At 55.6% G+C, this 16,861-nt stretch overlaps 2 protein-coding genes across 7 annotated transcripts in view; one reads left to right on the forward strand and one right to left on the reverse strand.

The window, feature by feature from the left end:
* On the forward strand, positions 1-8,273 carry TMEM151B (transmembrane protein 151B). Of its 2 annotated transcripts, none has more exons than XM_001929577.5 (3): positions 1-350; positions 2,445-2,885; positions 4,233-8,273. In XM_001929577.5, the coding sequence occupies exons 1-3, from the start codon at positions 222-224 to the stop codon at positions 5,364-5,366; spliced, it is 1,704 nt and encodes a 567-aa protein (XP_001929612.1). In that variant the 5' UTR covers positions 1-221; the 3' UTR covers positions 5,367-8,273. The 2 variants fall into 2 exon arrangements, with proteins under 2 accessions (XP_001929612.1, XP_084824373.1); XM_084968247.1 differs by lacking the exon at positions 1-350 and adding an exon at positions 875-1,094.
* The window catches only part of TCTE1 (t-complex-associated-testis-expressed 1), a 23,989-nt gene continuing 14,704 nt past the window's right edge, over positions 7,577-16,861 (reverse strand). For 3 of the 5 annotated variants that reach the window (XM_084968248.1, XM_084968249.1, XM_084968250.1), the window contains 3 exons: positions 14,178-14,627; positions 8,986-9,142; positions 7,577-8,884 (listed from right to left, as the gene is read on the reverse strand). In XM_084968248.1, coding sequence (XP_084824374.1) covers positions 8,781-8,884; positions 8,986-9,142; positions 14,178-14,627 — 711 coding nt within the window. In that variant the 3' untranslated portion in view covers positions 7,577-8,780. Of the gene's footprint in view, positions 9,143-10,223; positions 10,422-14,177; positions 14,628-16,861 lie in introns of those variants that run through there. The other 2 variants (XM_084968251.1, XM_084968252.1) reach the window with 2 other exon arrangements.

The raw sequence follows: 16,861 nt of genomic DNA on the forward strand, positions 1-16,861 counted from the left end.
GGCCCCGGCCCCCCCAGCCCGGCCCCCCAGCCCGCCTCCCCAGCCCCATTCCCTAGCCCCCTTACCCGTGGTGCCCTTTCCAGGCCCCCTCCCCCCGGCGGGGGGTGGGGAGCAGCGAGGGCCCCGCCCCCTCCCGCCCCCTCCCCAGGGCCCGCGCAGGATGCCCGCGGCCCCCGGCAGCCCCCCGGGAGGCCCTGAGCTCGACGCACCCCCTCTACGCCATGTCCCCCCCTGGCTCGGCCGCGGGAGAGAGCGGCGGCGGCGGCGGCGGCGGCGGTGGCGGCCCCGGGGTCCCGGAAGATCCCACGGCGGCGGCGGCGGCGGCGGACGAGGGCCCCGCCCGAGAGGAGGTGAGAGTCGGCGGCGCCCCTTCCCCGGGCGCGGCCGCAGCCTGGCCCCCATCCCCCGCCGCGCGCGGCCCCCGCCGGTTCCGCCGCAGCGCGGCCGGCGCCCCGCACCCCGAACCGGCCGCCGCAGCCGCAGTCCCGCGCCGCTGCCCCCACCCGGCAGCCGGAGCTGTCCGCGGTGGCGGGGAAGGGGCCGCGCCGGGGGCGGGGCTCGGGGGTCCCAGGCAGGGGGAGGGGCATAGGGGCGGAGCCTCGCGGACCCTGGCAGGTGGGGGGTGGGGATGGTGGCCGGGATCCAATCTCGCGGAGAGGGATGCTATCGTGAAGGCCGGGAAGGGTGACTTGAAGGGGCTGCGGAGACAGGAGAGCACCTGCCAGGTCCATGGGAGAAATAGTGGTGTCACCTGAGGTGGGATCCTAAGAAGGTCAAATGCATGCAGAGGCGATGCCCCCTGGGGTCACTGGGCGTGTGTGCGGGGTTATGCACCTCTCTCTCCCAATGCCCATGCAGCGCCCCCCCCCCCGGGGGGGGGGCTCTGAGCCCAGGAATCCTTCCGCGTGTAGCGACTGAGCACAATCCTAGTTGGGGGTCCTACTTCTGCACTTGGAGACAAAGAGCCGGAGGAAAGTGCCAGGGGTTCCCCATCTTCCACGCACACTCGTGCACCCTGCACTAGGGCAGAAGCACACAGACAGGGACGGGCCTGCAGGCAGGGCCCCTTCTCACCGGGACAGGCACATGCTCAGGTGAGCACACGAAGGTACACAAATCCCTTCCGCCCCCAGGACAAGGCTCTCTGAAAGGCACAGGTACCCTCGTCTTGTCTACATATACTGCGTACTGTTTCCTAGCCCACCTACCTATCTAACTTACAGATCTTTCCTGGGATTTCATACCAGATCCAGGGCCCACTGCCTGTTAAGGTGCCCTTCCCCTCCTCCCTCTTCTCCCTCCCTCCACTAGCCTCCAGGTCCCGCCTGGGGAGTTGAAGGACTAAGTCAGGATCTCAGCAGGAGGGTGTGTGGAGGGGGTTCCTAAAGCTAGAGAGTGGGGGGAGAAGAGGGAAAGCCCAGGACGCCACCAGAAATCCGACTCAGTGCTGGTCGCTGAGTGGCTGTGGGTGCCAGCACCCAGGATGCAAAGAGAATGAAGCCCGGCCTTCAGGAGCACCCAGTCTAGTGGAGGAGCCAGGCGTGTAAACAACTCAGCGGGGCAAGCGTGGGGCAGAAGTGCTAAGCGCTTTAACAGGCCCCCTACCAAAATTGCGTTCTCTTAGCAAATGCCTGGGCTGCAGCTTCCTGTCTCCCTATCCCTGTCCCTCATCCCTTCTCCCCAGCCACGGGTCCTGGATATTTCCACCTGGACCATCTTCTGCTCAAGGACACAAGCCCCTGCCTCCCATCTTAGAACAGGGGAAGGATGTTAGGGTTCAGGAGGGAGACTCGCAGGGGAATTGGGGTCCAGGGTGTGGGGAAAGAGGGCTTGGGCTTTCCTGGGAGGTGTGAAGCCACTTGTCAGAGACGGGGTGGGTGGGTCAGGGAAAGTGGCTCCTCCTGGGTTCTGGAAGAAGGGAGGGCCCTGCCTGTTAAGTGAGAAGGTGATGTCACGGGCCCCTCCCTCCATTCCTGGAATGCCTGGAAGGGGTCCGGGTCGGGGACCTGCCGTCGCTGATGCCTGTCTGTCCTCCCTGTCTTTCCTATCCACACCTCCTCCCGTTTCATTGCCCATCTTTGTGTCTGTCTTTGGACGCTGTTTCTCTGGGTGCCATCCTATCCATCTGTGTCTCTTCTGCCACCTGGGCCTCCTCCTTCCATCTCTGGCTGTGATCCCTCTGCCTCCTGGGGCGTCCCTCTCTGTACTTCCGTATACTGGCACCCCCCCTTTCCTGTCCTCATGGCTCACTCTGGGTCACTTTGGTGTTTATCTCTGGTCCTGGCCTCCCATCTCGGCCTGACCTCTTCTCTCCACATCCTCGTCTGTCTGCCCATCATCTCTGGTGCTGCATCTTTGGTGCTGCATCCATCTCTGTGCTGGGTCCTGCCACTCCGTCTCACCCCCCCAACTCATCTCGGCCCTTTCCCTGCCCATTCGAGCAGCAGCGTCCCATCCAGCCCTCTTTCACCAAGTCCCTCTGCCGTGAGTCCCACTGGAAGTGCCTGCTGCTCTCGCTGCTCATGTACGGCTGCCTGGGGGCCGTGGCCTGGTGCCACGTCACCACGGTGACCCGCCTCACCTTCAGCAGCGCCTACCAGGGCAACAGCCTCATGTACCACGACAGCCCCTGCTCCAACGGCTATGTCTACATCCCCTTGGCCTTCCTGCTCATGCTGTACGCTGTCTACCTGGTGGAGTGCTGGCACTGCCAAGCCCGCCATGAGCTGCAGCACCGAGTGGACGTGAGCAGCGTGCGGGAGCGCGTGGGCCGCATGCAGCAGGCCACGCCCTGTATCTGGTGGAAGGCCATCAGCTACCACTACGTCCGCCGCACCCGCCAGGTCACCCGGTACCGCAACGGAGACGCCTACACCACCACCCAGGTGAGGAGCTGGAGGGGAGCACAGGCCAGTCCAGGTGGCGGGGGGTGGGGAGGAGAAGAGCCGGTGTGGGGACCCTGCCTGAATGTCCTCAGGGGGGAGCACGGGCAGCAGGGCTCCCCGCTGAGGGCACTGTGACAGGAGGGCATAATGACCACCATAATAATAACAGCAAACACTAGCAGCCAGGCTCTGTTCTAAGTCCTCTATAAATATCCAATCATTTTCTTAACCCTCATGACAACCCTATGAGGTAGGTAACTATTATCCCCATTTTACAGAAGAGGAAACTGAGGCTTGGAGAGGTTTAAGTAACTTGTCCAAAGTCAAACAGCTCGTGTGTGGTGGAGCTGGGATTTGAGTCCAGGCAGTGTGGCTCCAGGGTCTGCACGGTTTAGTGCTTACCGGCTGGAGATGTTTCACACGCATGGCCTCACAGGTACGCTCTCACCTGTCTAGTGAGGTGACTGCTACCAAGGCTTCTTTCACAGGTAGAGACCTAAGCTCAGAAACTTGCCCAAGTTCTGCAGCTTCTAAATGGTAGCACTAGACTCCAACCTAGGGCCCGTGATCCCAAATCCAAGCACCTAGAGGTAGTGGTCAGTTGACAGAAAGGTGGAGATGGGCATGGAGCGCCTAGAGGGGGGACTCCGCGGACCCGCAGGATCAGGCATATTATAGCCCTGGACGACGAGGATTTTTCCAGATGAGGGCGCCTCTCAGTACTGGGCTGAGGAAACAAAGCCTGGGGCCTGTGAGGATAAAGAAGGAGCATGGGTGCTAGCCAAGGAGGGAGTGGGAAACTAGAGACAAAGGGAGCGCCTCTGGGTGGTGGTGGTGGGGGTAATGAAAAACACACTTGTGGAAGGGAAGCTGGGCAGGCTGTCTGCAGCGATGGGAGGGCAAAAGGGGACAAGGGAGGCGGTGGCAGAAGAGTCGGGCAAGCCGGAGAGCCAGTTCAGAGCCTGGGCCTAACCCCCTTAAAATAAGAAGGCTGAGGAGTTCTTTTGTGCCGCTGCTGTGGCGCGGGTTCGGTCCCTGGTCCGGGAATTTCCGGATGCCACGGGCACGGCCAAAAAGTGAGAGAGGAAGAGAGGGAGCGAGCAAGAGGGAGCCGCGAGAGCGAGCGCGTGGAGGCAGGGATGGGTCCTAGACGCGCCCTCATCCTAACTCACTGATGAAGCTGAGCGCCTCGGTGTCTCTAAAAACCCCATGATAAGCTCCTACCCAGCTCCAACCAGGGGCTAAACCAGGAGAGGCTGAGGGTCCGACCGGGCGCCAAGAGCAGCGACTGGGCGGACGAGAGTCTGCGGACAGAAGTGACTCCCGCCGCCTTCCCCGGCGCCGCAGGTCTACCATGAGCGCGTCAACACGCACGTGGCTGAGGCCGAGTTCGACTACGCGCGCTGCGGCGTCCGTGATGTGTCCAAGGCGCTGGTCGGGCTGGAGGGCGCGCCGGCCACGCGGCTGCGCTTCACCAAGTGCTTCAGCTTCGCCAGCGTGGAGGCCGAGAACGCGTACCTGTGCCAGCGCGCGCGCTTCTTCGCCGAGAACGAGGGCCTGGACGACTACATGGAGGCGCGCGAGGGCATGCACCTCAAGAACGTGGATTTCCGCGAGTTCATGGTGGCCTTCCCCGACCCGGCCAGGCCGCCCTGGTACGCCTGCTCGTCGGCCTTCTGGGCCGCGGCGCTGCTCACGCTGTCGTGGCCGCTGCGCGTGCTGGCCGAGTACCGCACGGCCTACGCGCACTACCACGTGGAGAAGCTCTTCGGCCTGGAGGGCCCGGGTTCCGCCGGCGGCAGCGCGGGCGGCGGCCTCAGCCCCAGCGATGAGCTGCTGCCCCCGCTCACGCATCGCCTGCCGCGGGTCAACACGGTGGACAGCACCGAGCTCGAGTGGCACATCCGCTCCAACCAGCAGCTGGTGCCCAGCTACTCGGAGGCGGTGCTCATGGACCTGGCCGGGATGAGCGCGCGCTGCGGCGGGGGCGCGGCGGGCGGCTACGCGCCCACGTGCCGCTACGGCGGGGTGGGCGGCCCGGGCGCCGCGGGCTTGGCCGCGTACCGGCGCAGCTGCGAGCACTGCCAGCGCGCCGTCAGCAGCTCGTCCATCTTCTCGCGCAGCGCCTTGAGCATCTGCGCCAGCCCGCGGGCCGGCCCGGGGCCGGGCGGCGGACCGGGCTGCGGGGGCAGCCGCTTCTCGCTCGGCCGCCTCTACGGCTCCCGGCGCAGCTGCCTGTGGCGCAGCCGGAGCGGGAGCGTCAACGAGGCGAGCTGCCCCACCGAGCAGACGCGGCTCTCGAGCCAGGCCAGCATGGGGGACGACGAGGACGACGACGACGAAGAGGAGGCCGGGCCGCCGCCGCCCTATCATGACGCCCTCTACTTCCCGGTGCTCATCGTGCACCGGCAGGAGGGGTGTCTGGGCCACAGCCACCGGCCGCTGCACCGCCATGGCTCCTGCGTAGAGACCTCACTGTGACCCCGGCTCCCTGGACCGGCCCGCCGGCCTCCTCCCCGCCCCTCGCCCGACGGTGCTCCCTGCGTGTAGCAGGTGGAGTCACGCTGGTGGTGGCCAGGGCTGTGCTGGGCACGGCGGGGGTGGGGTGAGGGGAGGTGAGGGGGAGCGGGACAGACCCCCGATGGGGCCGACCCTCCCCCTCCCTGTACATAAAGAGACAGCTGGGGGGAGGGGTGGGCCGCTCCGAGAGAACCCCGCCCCCCCCCCCGCCGAGCCGTCTCTAACAGCCCCGCCCCCGAGTCCCTAGGGAGACCACCTCCCCTTCCTACACGCACACTCGAGTTTTCCCGTCCCGTCTTTCAACGGATCCTCTGACTGTTAGGTGGCGACTGTGCTGAGGGCTCCGCGTTGGGCCGGGTCTCCAGGGAGAGGCCCTCGCGGTGCAGCTGGGGCGGTTTCGAGGCGGGTCGAGGGGAAGGGCAACTGGGGTTTTCCTTCCTCCGCGGCCTGGCCCCACTGGGGCCTCTCTCTACCGGGGCGGGGGGGCCGTGGTTTGGAGAACAGCAAGGCTAGCTTCCAACCAAGCTAATGAATTCAGTGGGTCTGAGGCCGCGGCCGGGTGTCGGCCGCGACGCTCCACCTCAAAGCCGGGGGAACGGCTGCTCTTCTCTTCTTGGCGCTGGCCCCGGAGATGAGATGAGATCGGGATTTCCTTTCTGCCACTCCTTCCGCTGTTGGCTGTTGTTTATCTCACTGGCCCCGGGAGGCTGGGTCCCGGGGTGGGGCTGGGGGGACTGTGCTCACCTGCAGACGTCACCTCCCTTCTCACCTGTTCCCTGGCTCTGAAGAGCTGCTGGCAAGGGCGCGGCGGGGAGGCAAACTGTGGAGGGCAGTGCACCTCAGTCCTTTAAACTGCAGTCTCCTCAAGTGGGTTCTGGGAGGGCACTCCCTTCAGAGAGGGTGGGATACCACCCAGGTGGCATTCCTTCAAGCAGGCCAAGGTGGGGGGAGTGGGACACAGGCCTGGGTGACAAGGGGAATTCTGGAAGCAGGTGGGAGTCGAAGAGGAGAGGGCAGTGAAAAGAGCCCCCTAGAGGTGAGGGTGTCAGTGGGGTGGCCCTTGCCTCCCCTGCACCTGCGGGGAGGAGTGGAGAGTGAGTCCCCATGCAGAGCCTCTGCAGGGCCAAGGATTTTGTCACCAGCCCCAGCTGGAGAAAGACTCAATTCCAGCAGCAGGGCCAGAGGCAGGAGTTGTTGAAATCTTGCTCAACTCCCCTGTCCTGCCCTAGCTTGTGAGCTGAAGCCCTGCTGTGTGTCCCAGGGTCTTCAAAGGGGCATCCTGCCATCGCCCCAGGACGCTGGCCCCACGTCCTGTTCCCTCCCCACTCCTAGCCTGATGTGCTTCCGTGTGCATGTCTGTGTACAACCCCCCTGCCCTCCCCACTCCCCTGGCTAAAGTTTTCCCAGCCGATTTATCGCCCAGGGATTGAGCTCACATTTCCAGCTGGAGAGGATAACCCTGGGGCCTCGAGGCTGCTCACCCTGCTGCTTCTCCCCGTGCCTGAGCCATCAGAGCTCTCCTTCCCCCTCCTTCAGCCTCTGCCTTCATCCTCCAGCCTGGCCAGGCCTGCAGCCCCGAGGGCGTGGCCTCCACCTATGCAACATCTCCTCTGGCTCCCCTTCCCTCTTTCCTTGGGGGACTGGGCGGGGCACAGACTGTGGGCACACCCTGGCCCCGGGCCCATCCAGGTTGAGCTTAACTCTCACATGGAGATGGCTGAGTGGGAAGGGAGAGGAGGCCGGAGGAGGGGAGGCGTGGGCAGGAGGGAAGAGCTGCCTGCTAGGTCTCCCTGGGCAGCAGTGCCCACCTACCTTGCAGCACTGGACCCAGAGTCTGTGCTCCTCGGGGGCCTGGCGGTTGGAGCGTGCCTCTTTCCTGTGAATGGACATCTGCAAGGTGCAGGTGGTAAGCTGTGGCCTGAGGCCCCAGTTCTTGGCCAGTTGGCAACCTGATGTCATGCTCTTGTGTGGGGCAGCCTGGCCACCTCATGGCTCCCAGAAAGGAGACACTCAGCTCCTCCTGAGATGGACCCCAAGCTCGGAGGAGGAGAGGGAAGGGGAGGCGCTGTTATTATTTTTGCCTGTATTGACCATTTCTGCCTAGGTCTTCTCACACAGACAGCCTCACCTCCCACACATGCACAGATGTAGAGAGAAACCAGTTCTTTGGGTTTTTTTTTTCCCTTGGTAGCTTTATTGATTGCCAGGGAAAATGAAAACCAGAAAATTAATCTCTAAAATTAAACTTTACACTGAATGTTCTTGTTTCTCGAATTAGAACCTCTGCTAGCAGCTGTGGCTATGTACACTCACACACACCCTCACACCTACACGTTTGCACTCCGGAACTGTCAGAGGGTGTCAGGCACAGACCCGAGGTTGCCCAGACAGGCACACACGTGCAGTGGCTCCCAAGCCCCCTCTGGTGCTCTGCTCAGCATCTGCCTATTGGCAGGAGTCCCTGGAAAGCAGGCATCCTGAGGCTGTGGTTGCAGCCTGTGACCCATTCTCTGGACACAAGGGGCTGGAGGTTCTGGGTCCCTCAGCCCAGGGACGATGGGGCATGGGGTTCAGCCTGAATCCATCAGTCACGTCCTCTCGTGGCCTCATGTGTAGATGTGACTCCCATGGGTGTGGCCCCAGGGTGGGCAGCCACAGAGTGATGGGGCCTCATGGAGGGTGCTTAGAAGGTTCCATGTGGCCTGGGGACAAGGGCTTGTGGGGTGGGCTGGGCCGGGCCTGGCTGGGGAGAAGACAGGTCTCTGTCAATTGGGTGCATCACACTGTGGCCTTTCTGTCGTGGATTTCCAAGCGCAAAGATTGTATAAATCAAACTGGTGGATAATAAAGTTGCGGATGACTCACTGACTTCCCTTCCCAGTGTGGCGCCTCTCTTGCCATCTCCCCCTCCTGTGAGCAGCTCTCTGGGGAGATGGCTAGGTCTAATTCCCTCCTGACACCTCTGTTTCCTCCGCCCAAGTTGGGCAGGTGGATTAGGGGTCGGCAAGGCCTGTAAAACTAGATGATTTTAGCAGAGTCAAATAATAGGGAGGTGGCATCTGCAGGGGTGAGGGTGGAAGAGCCAGGCAAAACTCTGCTGGAGCCAGAGGCGGGGGGCGGAGAGGGAGAGAGAGAGAGTGTGTTTGCAGATCAAGAGGTCAAAGATCCATTTGGTACAGAGAAAGATGGTGGGGACAGGGGTCAGGGAGGTGGGTGGGTCCCTATCCCTTAGGGTCTGCTTTGCCTCCCTGTTCCCGAAAGAAGTCAGTCATTTCAGTGGGTCCATCATACCCTCTCCCTGGGTACCAGGGCTAAGTCCCACTTCCTACCCCTATCCCAGGCCCCTTCTCACATCCTTATCTGCACAACTCTTGATCACTCCTCCTGAGGACAGTCTTGGTGTCCCCTCCCCCTCCCCGTGGACCAGTATGACACTCTGCTGCAAGGTGTGGGGGCGGGGCATGAAATGAGGGAAGGGGCTGGGGCAGTGACCCAGGTCTGGTCGCTGCCCCATCCCTGTCCCCATCTTATCCTGCAGGGTTCTCAGGGCCCTTGGCAGTGATTGGTGACATGAAGTGGCTGGGATTCAGGGCCTGCTGGCGGGCTGCTTCTCTGTTGGCACAGAGGGCCTGGCTGATGAGATACTCGCTCTCCTGGGCAATATCTGACAGGCGCAAATCAAACTCCAGGAGGGTCTTGTTGTCTGACATGCCTTCCAGGAGCTGCTTCCCACCATCCTGGGTCAGGAATACAAGGGAAAGGGTCACTTTCCATCACTTATACACATATACATATTTGTATATAGATGTGACTGAAACAACAGTTTCACAAAACAATACCTGACCTGGTTGTACAGCACTGACATTTTTGTTCTTTTTTAAAATTTTTTGCTTTTTAGGGCTGCACCCATAGCATACAGAGGTTCGCAGGCTAGGGGTCAAATCAGTGTAGCTGTTGGCCTATGCCATAGCCACGGCAACGCAAGCTCTGAGCCACGTCTGTGACCTACACCACAGCTCACAGCAACACCGCATCCTTAACCCACTGAGCAAGGCCAGGGATCGGACCTGTGACCTCATCAATGCTAGTCAGATTCATTTCCACTGAGCCATGATAGGAACTCTGAGACTTGGTCAAGAAAATTTGAGAGACTGTCTATTGGAAAAGACCCAGGCTTTCAATCTATCCTGGGTTTGAATGATAGCTCTGCCACTTTCTACTGATTGGATGCTCTCAGTCAACTCACTAACTTCTCTGAGACTCAATTTTCCATCCATAAAGTAGGGTTAAGAACATACATTTTGGAGTTCCCATTGTGGTGCAGTGGAAACGAATTTGACTAGGACCCATGAGGTGCGGGTTCGATCCCTGGCCTCACTCAGTGGGTTAAGGATCTGTCATTGCTGTGAGCTGTGGTGTAGGTTGCAGACATGGCACAGATCCGGCATTACTGTGGCTCTGGCATAGGTCGGTGGCTATAGCTCCGACTGGACCCCTAGCCTGGGAACCTCCATATGCCATGGGTGTGGCCCTACAAAAAAAGACAAAATACAAAAAAAAAAGAAAAAAGAATATACATTTTAAGAGATCCTAAATGATACAGTAGAACATTTAGACTTGATATTTTCAGGACATTACATCAGAAAAAAAAAAAAAAGCACAATATATATTCTTTTCAAGTACACATGGAACATTCTCCAGAATTAACCACATACTAGGGCATAAAACAAGCCTCAACAAATTTAAGAGTACAGAAATTATTTCCAGCATCTTTTCTAAACACGATGGCATGAAACTAGAAATCAACCACAGAAGAAGAAGTGAGAGGAAAAAAAAAGACTACATGGAGACTAAACGACATGCTACTAAAAAAACCCAACGGATCAATGATGAAATCAAAGAGGAAATTAAAGAAATACCTTAGGTGAATAACAATGAAAACACAACCAGGAGTTCCCATCGTGGCGCAGTGGAAATGAATCTGACTAGGAACTTCCATATTCCATAGACGCAGCCCTAAAAAAAAAAAAAAAAAAAAAAAAAAAAGCCATACTATCCAAAGGATTCTACAGGTTTAAGTGACCCCTATCAAATTACTCATGGCATTTTTCACAGAATTAGAACAAATAATTCTAAAATTTACATGGAACCATAAAAGATCTAAAATTTCCAAAGGAATCCTGAAGGAAAAGAACAAAGCAGGAGTAATTCTCCCAGATTTCAGACAATAATAGAGGGAGCCCAGAAATGAACCCATACAACTACAGTCAATTAGTCTTTGACAAAGGAGGCAAAATGTACAATAGGGAAAAAAGCCAGCCTCTTCAGCAAGTGGTATTGGGAAAGCTGGACAGCTGCATGGAAATCAGTGAAGCTAGAATACAACTTCATGCCATACACAAAAATAAACTCAAAACAGTTTAAAGACTTAAAGATAAGACATGATTCCATAAAACTCCTAGAAGAGAACACAGGCAAAACATTTGCTGACATAAATCCTACCAGTGTTTTCTCAGGTCAGTCTCCCAAGGCAATAGAAATAAAAGCAAAAATAAACAAACAGGGAGTTCTTGCTTGGTGCAGCAGGAAAACATCCAATTAGTAACTATGAGGTTTCAGGTTTGATCCCTGGCCTTGGTCAGTGGGTTAAGGATTTGGCGTTGCCGTGAGCTGTGGTGTAGGATGACAGCTGTAGCTCCAATTAGACCCCTAGCCTGGGAACCTCCATATGCTGCAGGTGCGGCCCTAAAAGACAAAATAAATAAATAAATAAACAAACAGGACTAATCACAGTTATAAGCTTTTTTGTTGTTGTTGTTGTTGTTGTTGTTGTTGTTGTTGTTGTTGCTATTTCTTGGGCCGCTCCCGCGGCATATGGAGGTTCCCAGGCTAGGGGTTGAATCGGAGCTGTAGCCACCGGCCTACGCCAGAGCCACAGCAACGCGGGATCCAAGCCACGTCTGCAACCTACACCACAGCTCACGGCAACGCCGGATCGTTAACCCACTGAGCAAGGGCAGGGACCGAACCCGCAACCTCATGGTTCCTAGTCGGATTCGTTAACCACTGCGCCACGACGGGAACTCCAGTTATAAGCTTTTGCACAGCCAAGGAAACCATAAACAAAATGAAAAAAACCAACCTATGGGACTTCCCGTTGTGGCTCTGCAGTTGACAAGCCTGACTAGTATCCATGAGGATGTGGGTTCGATCCCTGGCCTTGCTCAGTGGGTTAACGATCTGGCATTGCCGTGAGCTGTGGTATAGGTCGCAGACTCGGCTTGGATCCCAAGTTGCTGTTGCAGTGGCTGTGGTATAGGCCGGCAGCTGCAGCTCCGATTTGACCCCTAGCCTGGGAACTTCCATAAGCTGCAGGTGCAGCCCTAATAAGACAAACAAACAAACAAACAAAACCAAAAAACACAAAAAATCCAACAAAACAACCTATAGACTGGGAGAAAATATTTGCAAACCATAGGACTAATAAGGGCTTAATTTCCAAAATATACAAATAGCTCATGAAACGCAATAAAGAAATATAAACAACCCCATCAAAAAAATGGGTAGAAGACTTAGACATTTCTCTAACGAAGACATCCAGATGGCCAATGGGCACATGAAAAGATGCTCAACATTGCTAATTATTACACAAATGCAAATCAAAACTACAATGAGGTATCACCTCACACAGGCTAGAATGGTCATCATTGAAAAGTCTACAAGTAGGAGCTCCTGTTGTGGCTCAGTAGTTAATAAACCCGAGTAGCATCCATGAGGACGTGGGTTCAATCCCAGGCCTTGCTCAGTGGGTTAAGGATCTGACGCTGCCGTGAGCTGTGGTGTAGGCTACAGGCAGGGCTTGGATCCTGTGTTGCTGTGGCTGTGGTGTAGGCTACAGGCAGGGCTTGGATCCTGTGTTGCTGTGGCTGTAGTGTAGGCTACAGGCAGGGCTTGGATCCTGTGTTGCTGTGGCTGTGGTGTAGGCCGGTGGATGCAGTTCTGATGTGACCCCCTAGCCTGGGAACCTCCTGTGGGTGAGGCCCTAAAAAGACAAAATCCAAAAAAAAAAAAAAAAAAAAAAAAGGTCTACAAGTAACAAATGCTGGCGAGGGTATGGAAAAATGGGGGAACCCTAATACACTGTTGGTGGGGAACAGAAGTAAATTGCTACAGCCACTGTGGAAAGTGGTATGGAGCTTCCTCAAAAAACTGAAAATAGGGTCACCATATGATCCAGCAGTCCCACTCTTGGGCGTATATCTAGAGAAAACTCTAATTCAAAAAGATACATGCACCCCTACCTTCAGAGCAGAACTATTTACAATAGCCAATTCATGGAGGCAACCCTAATGTCCATGGACGGATGAAGAGATAAAGATGATGGAATATTACTCGGCCATAAAAAGAATGAAATAATGCTATTCGCAGCAACATGGATGGACCTAGAGTGAAGTAAGTGAAATAAGTCAGATAGAGAAAGACAAATACCGTATGACATCACTTATATGTAGCATCTGAAATTCGACACAAATGCATTGAGCACATACAGGTGAACAAAGCTGCCAAGATGCAGCACAGGACAGACTGAGCTCATGGTCATGGTTGGATCAATCCTGACATGAGCTCTCCCTGCCACATTGAGATGATTCTTACTGAAAAAGAGCAGACTGTTGTTCCTAAGCCAAAAGAGGAGGTTGTACAGAAGAAAAAAGGTACCCCAGAAGAAACTGAAGAAACAAAAACTTATGGCCTGGGAATACATTTTGAAAAAATAAATGCAAATAAGACACAAATGAACATATCTATGAGACAGAAACAGATTCACAGACATAGAGAACAGATTTGTGGTTGCCAAGGGGGAGAGAATGGGGGATGGAAAGATTGAGAGTTTGGCATTAGCAGGTGCAAAGTATTATATATAGGATGCAGCAAGTTCCTATGCTATAGCACAGGGAACTATATCTGATATCCTGTGATTGAAAAGAGCATGAGATTATGAAAAATAATATATATATATGCAAATATATACATATATCTGAATCACTTTGCTGTACAGCAGAATTTAACACAACATTGTAAATCAACTATACTTAAATAAAATTTTTTAAAAATACACATTTTACTAGATAACCGTGAGGGTTAAAGAAAACAAGTGGGAGTTCCCCTTCGTGGCTCAGCAGTTAACCAAACCGAATAGGATCCATGAGGATTCGGTTTCCATCCCTGGCCTCGTTCAGTGGATTAAGGATCGGGCATTGCCGTGAGCTGTGGTGTAGGCTGGCAGCTACAGCTCCGATTTGACCCCTAGCCTGGGAACCTCCATATGCCGCATGTGCGGCCCTAAAAAGCAAACAAACAAACAAACAAACAAAAAGCAAAAAAAAAAAAAAAAAAAAAGAAGAAAAACGAATGGATATTGGGTGCCTAGCATAGCTGAGAACCCTGAGTAACAGTAACAAGCAGCAATTACTGAGGACCTAGCCAGTGCCTGCCTGAATAACTGCTTTACAAGTAGAATTCCTTTAATCCTCCCAGTAACAACACTTAGAAGTAGATGCTGTTATTACTCCCATTTCACAGATGAGGAAATGGAGGCCCCCAAGGGTCCACTAAGTTAACCAAGCGCTAAAGGGCAGAGCTGGGGTGAGAACCAGGTAAAGGCTGTGATCCAACAATTACCCCGCAGGTGCCGGGCGGCGGTTGGATTCCACACCCGCCTCCCAAGGCCGCAGGGCCTCCCCGCCGCCCTGCCTGCCCCAACGCCCGGCTCACCAGTCCAATGTGGTTGCCGGTCAGGTTGATGCTGGTGAGCGTGGTGTTGATGGAAAGCACCTGGGAGAGGAGCGAGGCGGTGGGCTCGGACAGCTCGTTGCCCCCGAGGTGCAGTGTGGTGAGGCACTTGTTGGTCTGCAAGGCGTGGGCGAGCGCCTGGCCGCCCTCGTCTTCGATGCAGTTGAGGCGCAGGTTGAGGGAGAGGAGGTTGGTGTTGTGCGCCAGCGCGTGAGCCAGAGACTGGGCGCCGGGCGCGCGCACCTGGTTATTGGCAAGGCTGAGCACGCGCAGGCGGCTGTGGCTCAACAGCTTGGCGGCGGCGCGCGCACCCCGGTCTCCAATGAGGTTGTGCGACAGGTCCAGCTCCTCAAGGGCCGGGTGGTCCAGGAGGCTTCGAATCAGGATGCGTGCCTTGTCGTCGTCCACCTTGCTTCGGGTCAGCCTGAAGACCTGGAGAGGGTGGACAGGACCCGGCAGCCAGGTAGAGGAGGGAGCCCCAGGGAGGCCTGAGGTTCTGCTCACCTGCTCTTGGCCACCTGGCTGGCTCTTGGGCGGCAGGCCTACCCAGCATGACAGAGTGGTGCAGAATGGGTGGCAGGTAATAGGGGGAAAGACTACCTCTGATTTAGAAATGACTGTGTGCTGGGTATGCCAGAACATCACCCAGCCGCTATCTACAACCTTCAGCATCCCAGGGAGGCAGAACAAGCGGTCTCCACTTTACAGTAGAAAAGGGAGGCTTTGAGGAGTTCCCATTGTGGCACAGTGGTTAACGAATCCGACTAGGAACCATGAGGTTTCGGGTTCGGTCTCTGGCCTTGCTCAGCAGATTAAGGATCCAGCGTTGCTGTGAACTGTGGTGTAGGCTGCAGACATGGCTCGGATCCTGCGTTGCTGTGGCCCTGGCGTAGGCCGGTGGCTACAGCTCCGATTCAACCCCTAGCCTGGGAACCTCCATATGCCGTGGGAGCGGCCCTAGAAAAGGCAAAAAGACAAAAAAAAAAAAAAAAAAAAAAAAAAAGACAAAGAAAAGGGAGGCTTTGAGCAGATACATCATTTGCCCATAGTCACACAATGATTAAGCTGCAGAAGCAGGGGTTTGTTTGTTTGTTTTTCTTTTTTGCTGCTTTAGGGCTGCACCCACAGCGTATGGAGGATCTCAGGCTATGGGTCAAACTGGAGCCAGAGCCAATGGCCTACAGCACAGCCACAGCGATGCCACATCTGAGCTGCATCTGAGACCTGCACCGCAGCTTGCAGCAACACCAGATCCTTAACCCATGGGGCAAGACCAGGGATGGAACCCGCATCCTCATGGACACTATGTCGGGTTCTTAACCTGCTGAGCCACAACAGGAACTCCAGAGGCAGGTTTTGAATTCAGGTCTATTTGATGCCCAGCCCCTGGCTGCACCCTCCTTAGCCGGCTAAGCTCCACCATGGCAGGAAGAGGAACGCTTTGAAGGAGAGTGCCAGGGTAAAAACCAGGGAGAAAGTGGGAAGGTCCAGAAACAGGAAATGGATGGGATGAAGAAAAAAGATAAAAGAAAGGGGGTGGGACTAGCATTACGATTATTGGAGGTGGGACCCCTGTACCTTTCCTCATCACTGGCTTGTCCTGCTGCTCCCTCTGCCTTGAGAACCTGAGTGGTTGGCCCCTCCACTCTCTCCCCATCCTTCAATTCTCTTCTCTCTCTACCTCTCTCTTAGCTTAGAATCTTTTTGTCCTTCCTGTCACTTCATGGCATCGATCTGGCAAAGCTCCAACCCTAGATCAACCCCTCTCTTATTTTCTGCATGTCTGGGCTCAGGCACCTGACATGTGACAATATCACATGACAGGACTGGCTAGAATCGCCAGAAGCACCAATAGGCCTGTGATGCCAACTCAACCCTGTTTATCTGGACGACATATTCTCTTAAAATCTATGAGGACAATGATGATTTCAACTTCCAGCCCCTCACGGCAGGGGGCCACCCTACAGCTTCCTTTCCGTAGGTGAGTCTCCTCCTGTCTCCCCAGCCATTGAATAGGACCCTTCCTTTTCCTAATCCCAAGTATAAGTCCATTGCTACCCCCAACATCCACTCTTCCCTCTGCCCGGAGCCAACCATCCTCCTTAGTCCTAGATCCCATCCCTTCTGCCTTCTCGGGAATCTTCCTTGGTCAACAAACCTATGCCTCTCTCCTGTTCTCAACCCCTTTCATGCATTTACGTGGAGCTTTTGTTTATTTTAAACACATGCAAGTTTCTTTTTTCTTTCCTTTTTTTGCTTTTTTAGGGCCGCTCCTGAGGCAACATGGAGGTTCCCAAGCTATGGGTCGAGTTGGAGCTACAGCTGCTGGCCTACGCCACAGTCACAGCAACACGGGATCTGGCCCACATCTGCAACCTACACCACAGCTCATGGCAACACTGCCCATTGAGCAAGGCCACGGATTGAACCCGAAACCTCATGGCTACTAGTCAGATTTGTTACCACTGAGCCACAATGGGAACTCCTAAACACATGCAAATTTCCTCTTAAGAAAATCCAAACCCCTCATCTTTCTCCCCCTTCAGCTTTTGAACAGCTTTTGATGATGGTCATCCCTCGATTCCTTCTCTCTCCATAAACCACTACCATCTGGCCTCTGCTGCTGACCCTCCACTGACATAACTCCCCCTCAGTGACCACCATGT

This window comes from Sus scrofa, chromosome 7, assembly GCF_054392235.1.
Source record: "Sus scrofa isolate SSC_HxYL_T2T_F1_AM1 chromosome 7, Sscrofa_HxYL_maternal_Yorkshire_Landrace_v2.0, whole genome shotgun sequence".
In the NCBI taxonomy this organism is placed as follows: Eukaryota; Metazoa; Chordata; class Mammalia; order Artiodactyla; family Suidae; genus Sus; species Sus scrofa.